Raw genomic sequence first — 13665 nt, 5'->3', positions numbered from 1 at the left:
CTCCGCGCCCAAATCGCTTATATATAGTGTCGGGAAAATTTAAAAAAAAAAAAAAAAAAAGTTGGGCGATGCGCTGGGCAATCCCGACGCTGCAATGGCGCCGAGCGGATCGCCCAGCGCCCGTCGACCGCCTAGCGCTAGGCGATTTTTAATTCCGAAAAACCGCTCGGCGATTTTCGGAGGCTGCAATGGTTCGCCTAGCGACCGCCTAGCGCCGGCGCTCGACTAGGCGGTGCGCTAGGCGCCATTGTGGATAGCCTTAGTACTCATAGCTCGCCCCTTGCAAGCTTCAAAAGGAGTAAAATAATTCAATGTCGTTGGTGTTCAATCGACGTGTACGTCTTGTTCACCATGACTTCATCCTCTCATTGTTTTTTCATTTCTTTGTCTATCTTGACTATGAGTGACTCCTAATTATTTTTTAGGTATTTGTTAAAAATAAAAAAGTAAGTGATTATGAACTTACTATTTTGCACTTTAATAATTTATATCTTCAGCGTGCACAATATGAATTTCCGTCTTCAACAATTTCCAAGTAAACTGTCACCAAAAAAATATTCTCTCTATTTATGGACACTATTTTTATTTTTGTCCGTCTCTTGAAAATAATTCACTTATATTTTGGATAACTTTTTTTATCTCTAATATGGTGGGTCTCATTCTCTACGAAAAATACTTCAATCACTTTTTTATTTCTATCTCGCTACTATGCCAATTAAGTACTCCTATAAGTCTCGTGTCTCCCCAAAATGTCTATTTTAAAGGGACGAATGAATAAATATCAGAAAATATTAAACTCGTGGTTTCACTCAGTTAATCGACTAATCGATCAATTCATGGGCCACGATGATGCAGTGAATGGATGGATTTAGTGAAAGGGTGTTATGGATGGACTTAGCCCAATTTGATCATTTATGGCCCATTTATTTTATTTCGTTATTATTCTTCTCCTACTGACTATGTAGCTGTTTTTCTCCTCTCAACCTCCAGCCCTTGCAAACAAGGCGGAGTCGTTTGATTTTTCAGATAGGATATAACAAGATAGTTAAGTTGAGATAGCATTTTCGAGCTGGAAAGTAATATAGTGGTTTATATTGTTGTTTGGTTAAATGGATACTTCACACATAATAAGATGTTAAATGACAAAAATGCACATCCGAGTAATTTTTTTTTATCAAAATGTTGTGTGTATATTTTTTGTTAAATTATCAAAGTTATTATTTTAGATCAATTATCATTAATGAAAGATTTATTTATGTCAAAACTTTTCAAGCAAGAATAACTAAAGTCTAATATCCTTTTGTGGCGGTGCTCTTTCTCCTCTCCCGGCACACAATCGATGGTGTGCCTTCTTTTCGATGGAAAGAGGCACACCACAGAAACGCCACAGAGACGGCCCCATGCCAGCCACCTATGTTCACACACCACCATTGAAACCGACACCCCTATCGCCGTCTCCAAAAGAATTTTATAAACTTGAAACTACCATTACTTTTTTCAGCCAAGCTCATATCAATATACTCTCCACAAGCTTTCAATTTCTCCTTTCTTATATTTCTTCATCCCATGAAGTAGAGAGGGAAGGGCTGGAGGGCTAGAGAGGAGAGTGGAATAAGGAAATAGAAGGGCAGCTCAATTAGAGAGAGATGGGGGAAGAAGGATATAATGGAGAGAGAGGGAAGAAGAGAGGGAAGAAGAGGATATAATGCAGTTCAATCAGAGGAGAGAGAGGGAAGAAGAGTATAATGGAGAGAGAAAATTTAATTCCCTCTATCTTGCTTTATCGTAGGGGGAGGTGGAAGATAGTTAAGAGCATCTCCAATAGAGATAGCCCAGCCATAGCCTAGCCACAAACTCCACCCGCCACATCATCAACACTAAAAACTCATCCTCCCACATCATCAGGACAAGCAACTGGACAAGCAATAGGTCAGTCATAACCTAGCCACAATAAACAAAATTATAAAAAACAAATAATTAACAATCACACAAAATACGGAATTAAATTTACGACACAGATACAGAAAAATTCAATAATAATATTAAAATTTTAAAAAGTACATTAATTAAAAAAAGTACATTATTTAAAAAAATTACATTAATTTAAAAAAAACTCATCCTCCACACACGAGCCCCCCGCCTCCGCCTCACTCCTCGTAGTCGCCGTCGCCGCTGCTGCCGCTATCCAGGACCCCCCAAATCTGAGGCATCTGAGCCCGCGTATGAGCCCCCCAACTGTGCCGCGGCGGCATTCAACTCGGCCCGCATACTCACGAGCATTGAGTGAAGAAAACTCTTCTTCTCGGGGTCAGTTGTCGTCTTCCAGTCAGCTAAGATCTTGTACATCTGAGCCCGCGTTTGTTGACGCGCGAAGAAGGCGAGATCGGTTGTCGACTTGCCAACAGGGGGATGCCGACTGGACCTCCTGGGACCTCTGGCAAGCCCCGTTGCGCCCGCCTTTGACCAACCGGGCGAGTGCGGCGAGTAAACGCGGGAGGGGACGAGAACTCCTGAACATCCTCGGGGAGGTTGGGGGAACCGCCGCTGCTGCCGCCGCTGTAATCACCGGTATAGTTCAGTCGTTGTTTCTTCGGCCAGCCAGTATCGACACCTGCCCGAAACTTCTCGGAGTCCATCAGCACCTCATAGCAGTTCCAGTAGGTGAACTCCTTATAAAGCCCGAGCACGGGGAAGGCTTTCTCCGCTATCCTCCTGCAGTCCTCGTCAGTTTGGCCACTGGTCTGCATGCGGAGGGCGTTGGTGTACAAGCCCGAAAATCAGGAGACCGCAACCCTGATTCGGTCCCACCCCTTCTGGCACTCCTCCCCGCTGCGTGGCCTCCCCTCTGGGAAAAATGCCTTGTAGGTTGCTGCTATTTTAGCCCACAAGTTGACGATCCTCTGATTGTTCGAGGCGAGGGGATCATCGCAAACACTCACCCACGCCTTGGACAACGCGACGTTCTCCGCATCCGTCCACCTCCTCTGTGCTGGGCTCTCGTCATCAGCCGGCTGCGACGACTCGCCGACCACCCTCTTACCCTTCTTCTTCTTTGGCGCGCCCCGACCCCGCCATACTCCCCCCGTTTGAACGGGAGTGTCCGCATCCCCGAGATCTATCCCCAACTCCTCTAAGGAGAAAGTATCACACCCAGTGAACTGCGTCTCCGATGGGGTCGATGTGTGCGAAGAAGCAATCAAAAAATTAAAACTGGGGCGATAGACGTTGCCCCCGGCGTCCCCTGCATCCCCGGCTGCCACCCCGGCATCATTTGTATCCCGGGTGCCTACCCCGACATCATCTGCATCCCGGGTACCCCCTGCCCGTCCGGCATCGCCGGTCCGCCCTGCATCCACTGCCATCCCGGCATACTACCCCCGGATGCCATCCCGGGCATCATCTGCTGCCAAGGGTACGTGTTGTAGTACCCGGCCATCGGACCCCATCCACTTCCCACGAGTACCGTGGGAGTTTGAGACCCGCTCGTCACTGGAGTAGACTCGTTGTTGTGCTCCATTTCGCGTTGTTGCTCTTGTACAGAAATTAAGATAAAGAGAAAACTCGTTAAAACAAGTGGTGCGAATGAAAATGACGTGCAAATCGCGTATATATAGTGTTTTGAAAATTAAATTAAAAAAAATAAAAAATCGACTGGCCGATCGGGAGCCTGCAATGGCGGCCAGCCGATCGACGAGCGCATCAGCCAGCACCCGGGAATTGGCATGCGCTCGCCGTTTTTCTCGCCGATTTGGCGCTCGCCTACTGCAATGGTTCGGCGAGCGGACCGGCCAGCGCCGGGAATCGGCTAGCCGGTCCGCTCGCCGCCATTGTGGATACTCTAACTGACTCAAACAGTGAAAAGCACACAATTCAAGACGGGCTGATGAGTTAAATAACACGGGCATCACTTTTCTCGGTATTGCAAACCAAACATCATAAAATACACTGTTTGAGCAATATTACTATCTTTACTTGCTTAAACCTATCAACCAAACGACTAACAGTGGCGGACGCAGAAAATTTTTCTAGCTGAGGCTATAATATACACTCCTCCCATGATACACAACCCTTAGGACGATTCGAGATTTTATGCAATTTCATTTTAAAGAGTTTAAATATAAATTAAAGGTTATTGAATATTTTAAAGTAGGTAAAAATGAATTAACATAGAGAATATATTGTTGAGTATTTTAAAGTAGGAAATATGAATAAAATAAAAGAGGAAAAATATTATTGGATATTTTAAAGTAGTAGAGATTAAATATAATTATACATTTTAATTATTTCCTAAAGGGGTAAAGGATCATTTTTGATAGGATATGAAAAAATAAAGTGAATCATAAAATAATAATCATATAAGTATAAAAATACATAAACAGTTTATACACATAAAAACCAGCCCAACATGTATTTAACAAAAATATATCCATGCATATTTAGGGGAGTATTATATTGCTAACTCAATACTTAATTGCTAACTACAACTAAATAATAGCTATTATATATTCAAATTAAAGGCCTAAATCATTAGCTCCGGAATGTCAATACGATAAAAAACGTCAATAAGGGTATTAAGGTCAATTTACAACAAATGAGTTGTAACTAACTTTTGAAAAATATCCTATAACTTTAAACCGCATATAACTTTCTCGATTTAAATTATTTTTTCACACAACATATATCAAATTAAAGATATTTTCATAAGGATTATAACGGGATCTCACTTGCATATGTTTCGATGTCAAAATTTGAATTTTTTTTAAAAAAAATTCATTTTTTTCGTACAGCAACAAATGTCAACATGATATATAAAATATGTCAATATAATACATGTACAATGTCAATATAAACTATATGTTAATATTCTCAAAGCATTGTGTTGACATTCTTAAAGCATTGTGTTGATATTTTCGAAACACTATATTGGCATTTTCATCCAAAACCCTAATTTGGTAGTTTTTTTTTTATATTTTTTGATTTAATTAATAAAAACAAAAATTACACGTGGTAATTTGTAGACCATAAGTTTTTTTAAAATCCTATGATCTTAAATTAATTGTAGTTAGTAATTAAATGATGAGTTAGCAATTATCACTCCCCTGCATATTTATATCTTAGTTTCCTATAAAATTAGTAGTAAAAGATAAGTTTTTAATGTAAAGAAACAAGTTAGTGAAATTTTCAACATAGGTTAGCCGGTTAGAGTGTAGTATAATTTAAAGGAGGCTTTGCTCAGTAATTAATTTTAAAAAATCCCTTAATGGAATGATTAATCACTCCTTAAAGGTCATTAAATTTTTTAAAAGCAATATCCTTGGGATATTTGAAATTACAAGCTATATCTGAAATAAATCTCACACACGTTTTTTTATGTAAAAAATTATTATTATTATTATAATATTATTAAATTTTTTATCTTACTCTTCTTCTTCTAAAATAGTCTTCTTCTCCAAATAAAGGAGAAGCCATTATTACTGTTTTTTAAAGTTTAAATAATCAAATTCAGCCCCTTTTAACATCCAACTTTTATTTATTTAGTCTGAAGTGTCATTAGTTTGGGAAGGGCTACGTATGCATTTCGAAAATTTTGAGAAAAATCTCAATAGAAAAAATATAAAAAAAATATGAATTGGGAATGGCTTAAGCGCCACTGTGTACTAAGTGGTGGGAGAGTGACTAAATGATTTGCTCCATGAACCTCCATTTTAAATAGGGTAGGATGGAACCAAATACATTAGCAAATAAAGTAAAAAAAAGAAGCCAACTTAAAGTAAGTAGGGCTGACAATTTTTTATACGATATGTACCCGCACGAAATTAACACGATACGAACACGCACATTTAGGATTTAGGTCTTTATAGGATCGACCCAATAAAAACCCGAAGATAACAGATTGGGTTGGGTCGGGTTAGTGTTATACGTTAAGAAAAAAAATTACTTTTTTATTAATAAAAAATTTATTAAACTTTAATTTTAGTTATTTTTGTTGATTAAAAAATATTATACTTTAATTTTAATTAATTAAAAAATATTATACTTTAATTTTAATTAATTAAAAATAATTTTTTATGAATTTTAAGAAAATATTATGCTTAGATTTTATTAAAAATTATTTTTTTAATTATTTAATTTAATTATTTAGATTTAATATTACTATACTTTAATTTTATTATCTTGATTAAGAAAATAATTATTTTAATTTGGTACTTTTTATTTTATCGTGTAATATCATGTTTATATCGTATAATAACATCATGTTTTAGTCGTTATCGTGTCGTGTCAAGCTAACAGACTATCATTAACCGAGGGTTGACATTTTTTTGGGTACACGATAACACGCACGAATCCGACATGAACCCGTTGGATTGGGACTCGATAAGAATTCGATGATTTTGGGTTGAGTTTTGACCTTATTGGGTTGAGTCGATAATGGGTCGACACGATAACGACCCAACCCGTACGATTTGACTGCCCTAATAGTAAGTAAAAAAAAGAGATAAGATTTTGTTGCAACTATTGAATTTTGATTAAACACATAAGAGGCTGATAGATTGGACAATCAACGATGGCGTCTCTTGGGCAATGTAAAAGATGGTGTCTCTTGGGCCATTTAAATGATGACCTTAAATTGAGTCTCATGTGAATCCAACCCATATATAAACCAATTTCATAATTAGTTATATTATTTTTGTAATTACTAAATTAACCCTACTATTTTCAAATATGCAATTGAAAAAAATGTTAATTTTTTCCACTTACACAATCTATGCACATAGTTGCATAAAAGACGCCGCGACATGTTTGCACTTAATCAAGCTAGCATAAGAGAAATTCCCATGAAATAATAAATAAAAATAATTTTATTTGCTTTGGCTCTATTATGACTATAATTATTTTTCCTATTTTCTGACACAGTCATAATTAGATTTGTCAACTTGACCAAAAAACTAAAAAAGAAAAACAAACAATATCCCTTTTTGTAATTAGAGCACCCGCAACGCGTGCCGTTGCGGTGCCTTATTTCGTTCCGGAGGAACGGAACCGCGGCGGCACGCGTTGCAGCCGCCCGTGTCGTCGCTATTCCGTGCCGGTGCCGTGCCGGGTGCCATTCCCGCGAGACGCGGCACGACACGTTCCGCCACGCGCCGATGCGACGTGGCGGCCTCCCATTCGACGCGTGACGCCCACTCGCTGCCCCGCGAGTGGGCGTCGTCACGGTGATGCAATAATTCATTTTTTTAAAAAAAAATCGAATTTAATAATTTTTTTTTTGCAACGGTATTGTTACCGTTTTTTTTGCCGTTATTTATTTATTTTTTTGTTTTTTTTTAATTTATTTACTCTATAAATACTCCTATTTCATACTCATTTCACTCACAAACACACATCTATTCATCTCAAATCCTCTCTATTTCCACCCCAATTTTCATCTCAAATCAATTCTGTTTTTCTTCTCCCAAATTTAATCAAACTAATGGATCATTTTGAACAAATGCGTCAAATATTGGAACAATCACTTGAAGAAGATCGACGATGGGAGGCGGAACAAATGCGTCAAATATTGTGTGCTTTTTATTTTTTTAAGTTTAAGTTGTAACTTTGTTTTAATGTTGTGTGTTTTTTAATAAAGTGTGTTTGTTTTTTATTAAAGTGTGTTTGTTTTAATAGAATTGAGTTGGAAATAAAAATAAAAAATGAAATTGAATGAATAGTAATTTAAGGAACGGTTAAGGAACGGTTAAGGAACTGAGGGTTGCAGGTTCCGTTCCTTAGTTAAAGAATGGAGTAAAAAAGTACAGTGGAGCCCGCAAGTAGTAGTTTAAGGAATGGTTTAGGAAGGGTATAGGAACAGCGTTGTGGATGGCCTTAACGAAAACGTCAAACAAGTTTAAGCAGTGCCCTATTTTATTCAATTCAAAATATGCAATTATTTTTAGAAAGCATATATGATATATGTCGTGATCGCCTCACATAATTACGTAAGATTGGATTATGCCATCTTCTATATGAATATAACGTATACCAAGAAAATGAATATTCAATATTGTATTACGATATTATGAGATCTATACATCAAATATCGATAACATTCCAATGACTTACCTTACTACTTAGATATTTTATTTTATACATTTTCCCAATTTTCACTTATATAATTGTAGTACTAGTAGTATTTTTTTTTTCTAATGATCAAGTTCGCGCTCACAATTACTCCACATAAAAAAACAAATCATTTCCTTTTTCTCAATAAGTAAAATAATTTAATGAAATTCTGGTTAAATTCGGAAAGAAAATCAGCCCTGAATTGAACATATCCTCTTCGTTAAGTACATTGGTAATTGTCAACTACTCGGTTATATTGGAAGAACAGTAAAAAAATGCAACCTAAACCCTTATCCAAAAGAGTGACACTTGTATTCTGAAAAGTATAATTTCCTATCTTTGTAGCTTAATTATCAATAATATATTTAATTTATAAACGATAAGGGAAATCAGCACATTTTTATCATTAAAAAAAGGAAGAAAAAACGCAGCCCACGTTTGAATGCAATAGTACTCTCCTGTTTCTCTATAGGTGGATCATTTTTCCATTTTAGAAAGTTTCATCATAGTTGAGTCATTTCCCTATATAGTAACTTTTTTTTCTTTATTACTTTATTATCTCTTACTTTATTCTCTTTGATTTTTCTCTTTCTTACTTTTTTATCTATTTATTTAACACATTCAACATCCTTTTATAAACTCCGAAAAGTTTTGTGATTATCTATTTATTTAACACATTCAACATCCTTTTATGAACTCCGAAAAGTTTTGTGTAGAAATGGAGGGAGTATTTTTTGAGAGGAATAACTGAAAACGTGTCCAGGTGTAGCAAGAACAGAAAAACGGAGTAATATTGAATTGTAAAGTAAAGTCAGAGGTGAAGCAGCGTTGATTGGGGGAGGGAGAAGATGGAATTGGACGGTGAGGTCCACTAATTTATGGCTTCCCCACAATGGTCCAAACGATGTCGTGTGGCCAATAACGTCCCAACCATTTCTGCGTCTCTCCTCTCCTCTCCACTCCACGCAACCCCCTTTTGAATAATCAAACATATCATGTGCATTTGTTTTGATAGGAAAGGCATAGGGTATATTATATGTGGCAAGATTTGTGGCGAATCGTATCTACAATTAATATAAGTAGCGTTAAATAGCAGTTGAACTCCACCAATTTTAGCCGCAGCGATATCTATCTATCTATCTATACGCCTCAATCCGTCGTCGTATCGTTGCGATCGTCGTTGATTATGGTATTGCTGCACGCAGCCAGAGGATTGGAGTCTGAATCTGAATCAGGATCGATAGGGAGGAAGAGATTGGGGAAGTACGCTGTGGGGAGGACGTTGGGAGAGGGTAACTTCGGAAAAGTCAAATTCGCTACAAACGTTGAATCCGGTGAATCGTTTGCAATCAAGGTTTTGGAGAAGAACAGAATCTCCGGCCTCAACATCACCGATCAGGTATGTGCATTCATTAATTTTTCCGTTTTTTTTTATTTTCTGCAATCGAGTTATTGAATTGAACGGTTGTGGTTGCAGATAAAGAGGGAGATTGGCACATTGAAACTCCTCAGGCATCCAAATGTTGTGAGGTTACATGAGGTAAATGATTCATTCTCCGGCGACCATGTCCAGTTGCTTTGAGCTGAGTCAAGTGACGTAGGTAGATAGCTATACAGGTGAAGGTTGTTGGCATAATTAATTGAATAATGTTCACATGGGTCACACGAAATTATGAGGCCATACTGATACCAATTATGGGATGGATATGCGTGTGGGTATGGTTTTGTGGAGTAGAGTATGGACTACTACAACTCGTTGTCATCCATCACAATCACATGAGCCTTCTCCATAGCTTGTGGTTCTTGTTTTACCCTCACATGCACTCATATCATGTTCATCAATGTCTATATGCCCCCCCACACTTTATCAATTTGGATTATTTGTTTATTTCCAGACTTGTATAATGTTGAATACTAGGCTACTAGTTGCCTGAATGATGAAATAAATGTGTGCAAGTTGTTAGGTAAGCTAGATTTTTTTGAGTTGGTTCGCAAATCATTGATATGGATTATGGAGTTAACCAGTAACCTTACCTGTATATGCTTCAAGTACTGTGTAACCTAAACATGATATAAAAATTAAACATGATAATATTAAGTTTAGAAACCTACTTTGTTGCTCATATATGTTATTTATGTGAATTGAATTCTAATGCTGAAAAAGGTGTTAACTGACTGATGAACAACCAGGTCTTAGCAAGCAAGGTGAAGATATACATGGTCCTTGAGTATGTGAATGGTGGAGAACTTTTTGACAGAATTGTAAGTAGTTTTTCCAGAAGCAATGCATACTTAATTGGTTTACCAAGGGGCTTAAACAAATAATTTACAGGCATCGCGAGGAAAATATTCCGAAGCTCAAGGCAGGAAGCTTTTTCAACAGTTAATTGACGGTGTTGCTTACTGTCACAACAAAGGCGTATATCATAGAGATCTCAAAGTAATGACTGCATTTCAAATATTGTATCATCTAATATATATCTGCAGACACTTAAAAATTAATATTATGTTGTTTTGATTTCCAAATGCAGCTAGAGAATGTGTTGATTGATCAAAGTGGAGTCATTAAGATCACAGATTTTGGCCTTAGTGCGTTGCCTCAACACTTTAGGGTATGCATAAGTCCATCTCTTGTTTCTTCTTCATGTTTCCTCACTCCCAGTTACTGACACTGTCCATTTAACATTATTAGGCTGATGGTTTGTTACATACAACTTGCGGAAGTCCAAATTATGTTGCCCCTGAAATTCTCTCAAACAAAGGGTACGATGGTGCAACTTCAGATACATGGTCTTGCGGAGTCATCCTGTATGTTATACTCACAGGACACCTTCCCTTTGATGACCGGAATCTGGCTGTACTTTATCAGAAGGTACCAGTCCCCTTTAAATTGATATACATAACAATTTCCCTTTAGTTTGGAGCCTAAGATTTTCCCAAATTTGTAATCAGATTTTCAAGGGAGATGCTCAGATGCCGAAATGGCTTTCTTCAGGAGCCAAAAACCTAATAAAGAGGATACTTGATCCCAACCCAAATACCAGGATAAGCATGGACGATATAAAGAATCATGATTGGTTCAAACAGGACTATACTCCTTTAGGTCCTGATGAAGAAGAAGAAGAAGAAGATTGTGCTTGCACAGAAGAAGATAAACTATCATCTCTACATGATACAGTACGAACTTTGCCCCGTATGCTAATTAATATATTGATCAACCTAGGATGATTTAAAACATGCTTTGCAATGTCAATGTATGGTGCAGACTCCAGAAGCAGAGAGGGATCCGGACTCGCCTTATCTAATCAATGCCTTTCAGCTGATTGGAATGTCCGCCTGCCTTGACCTTTCTGGCTTCTTTGAGAAAGAGGTTGTTTCTGAGAGGAAAATCAGGTTTACCTCAAATCACTGTCCAAAAAAATTACTCGAGAGAATTGAACATACAGTTACACAGATGGGATTTCATGTCCAGAAGAAAAACGGAAAGGTCAGTTTCCATGTCTTGTACATTAATTTTATTCATCAGACTGCTAATTTCCCTAATCTCTAACACGTTGGCTTAAATATGTGCGTACAGTTGAAAGTCACGCTAGAGCTCAAAGATCAAAAAGCACCGGCAAGTCTCTCAGTAGCTACACAAGTAAGTAAATACATGTGGAACGAGATGTTACTTTCCATTATCTTATTCTCACGTACTACTCATATATGTGTCACAGGTTTACGAGATAAGTCCAGCCTTTTATGTGGTCGAGCTGCGGAAAACTTGTGGTGATTCAACAGTGTACAGAGAGGTATGTTCTTGTCTTCATCATAAAAAGATAATATTGATATAATATAGTACTACCTATATATCTATATCAAGTTTTTCCTGACCAGAAAGAGTATTTATTTGTATATGCAGTTGTGTGCCAAACTATCTAATGAGTTGGGTGTATCACAAAACCAAGTGACAGTATCTAATGAGTTGGGTGTATCAGAAAGCCAAGGGCAGAGTGGCCTACAAACAGGGGATACCAAGATACAACAAGCTGCTTTGGTTGTCCCCCATGATTAAATTATTCCTTGTAAAAAATGTATGTATTGCATAAATCTTCTAAAATTTGTACAGAATAAACATGTCTTATTCGTGTATTATAAACCCCAGGAGAAAATTTGATAATTGGGACTTGTTTATCATTTTGATGCTTAAGGAATCCACAATGTGCCTCGAAAAATTCAGCTTCAACCCCATTTTTTAGCTACCATATCAGCTTTTGTCATTTCAGTCCCAACATTAGTTAGCTCCATTTTTAGCCCTTTAAATAATTGAAAAGTACATTAATTGAAATTAAAAAATAAATTTCCATGGAAAATGAGTGATAAATAGAGAAAATTAAGAAATGGTAGTATGATATAGAATAAAGTAAATAATTGAAGGGAGAATAAAGTAGAAGAAATAATAGAGTATGAAAAAGAAAATGCGTTAATTTTTCGCCAAAATTAGAAATGACTATTGCCACCCAATACCCCAAAATGAAAAAAATGTCTCTATTAACGTGGAATCGAATGGAGCATTACGAATAAACTAGTGGATTACTTATGTTATAACTTGTGGAGGTATATATGACATATATACATGTACATGATCCCACTTGTGTGTTGTGTGTCTAGACTAATGAGTAATCAATCAAGGAATTGTCTGTCTAAATACTGGGGCACGTCGTTACGTTTGCATTAGGAGCCACTAATTAATTCATGAAAAGACAATCTAACAATCACAATAAAGATTTAATTAATTATTGAAAAAAAAGTCGTGAAGGGCAGGTTAGTTTTTGGATTTTGATCATGAGAGACAAAACATAACATTGATATTGTTGGATACATCCACCTCATAATCAATAAGATTATCTTTTGCTACTGATTATTTTGCCAAAACTGTCACTGATCACCACAGCTAACTGCTTGCATTAATTTCATTTTATTATTTAGTACATGCACATGAGACATTATTAAAAATTTAACATTTAATTTTGACTTTTTCGTATATGTTAGAACTAGGATTGGTATATGTCATTACCATACCCAGTATTACCCATTATCAATATTAGTGATCAAGGAATTGGAGAACACTTTGTCCTTTGTCATTCATTATTTATTCTTCTTTTGGCTTTAGTAGTTATATATTGACTTCGAAAATGGCCAAAATCATTGATTACTTTTTTCCTCTCTTACAGATTGTAACGCCTTTTCTTTTTCAACATATACTTAAAGCAATTTGAGCTAAAGCAATAGTCGAAGATGAATAATATTAAAATACACATATTTATATCATAGTAATAATATAGAATATAGAACTAATATATATGTAGGCAGTTTGTTTCGCAAGACTTAATTTAAATATGATCACCATTAACTATAAATTAATAGCCACCCAGTTCACAATACTAGTAATTAAAATAAGCATTTAAACAAATGGCATAATTAAAAGTCGTCTTATTCAATTTAGTGTAATAGTAATTAGGAGTAATTAAATTTAATTTGCAACCCCTGCTTTCTTCTCCCTGACGGTGTTGAGATAGCGAC

General features: G+C 36.7%; 1 protein-coding gene across 1 annotated transcript; it reads left to right on the top strand.

The window, feature by feature from the left end:
• The first annotated feature begins 8905 nt into the window (after positions 1-8905).
• LOC121767179 (CBL-interacting serine/threonine-protein kinase 17-like) lies at positions 8906-12279 on the top strand. The gene is made up of 11 exons (XM_042163393.1): positions 8906-9502; positions 9581-9643; positions 10294-10365; positions 10436-10543; positions 10635-10715; positions 10796-10975; positions 11056-11280; positions 11369-11590; positions 11681-11743; positions 11820-11894; positions 12005-12279. The coding sequence occupies exons 1-11, from the start codon at positions 9290-9292 to the stop codon at positions 12155-12157; spliced, it is 1455 nt and encodes a 484-aa protein (XP_042019327.1). The 5' UTR covers positions 8906-9289; the 3' UTR covers positions 12158-12279.
• The last annotated feature ends 1386 nt before the right edge of the window (positions 12280-13665 follow it).

This window comes from Salvia splendens, chromosome 15 (assembly GCF_004379255.2).
Source record: "Salvia splendens isolate huo1 chromosome 15, SspV2, whole genome shotgun sequence".
Lineage (NCBI taxonomy): Eukaryota > Viridiplantae > Streptophyta > Magnoliopsida > Lamiales > Lamiaceae > Salvia > Salvia splendens.
The sequence above is the reverse complement of the archived record's forward strand: the minus strand, read 5'-3'. Positions and strand labels throughout refer to the sequence as shown.

Coding starts and splice junctions, on each gene's coding strand:
- LOC121767179 (XM_042163393.1), top strand. CDS start 9,290: ATGGTATTGCTGCACGCAGCCAGAGGATTGGAGTCTGAATCTGAATCA. Junction 9,503..9,580: donor GCCTCAACATCACCGATCAG/GTATGTGCATTC, acceptor TTGTGGTTGCAG/ATAAAGAGGGAGATTGGCAC. Junction 11,744..11,819: donor GTCTCTCAGTAGCTACACAA/GTAAGTAAATAC, acceptor TATGTGTCACAG/GTTTACGAGATAAGTCCAGC.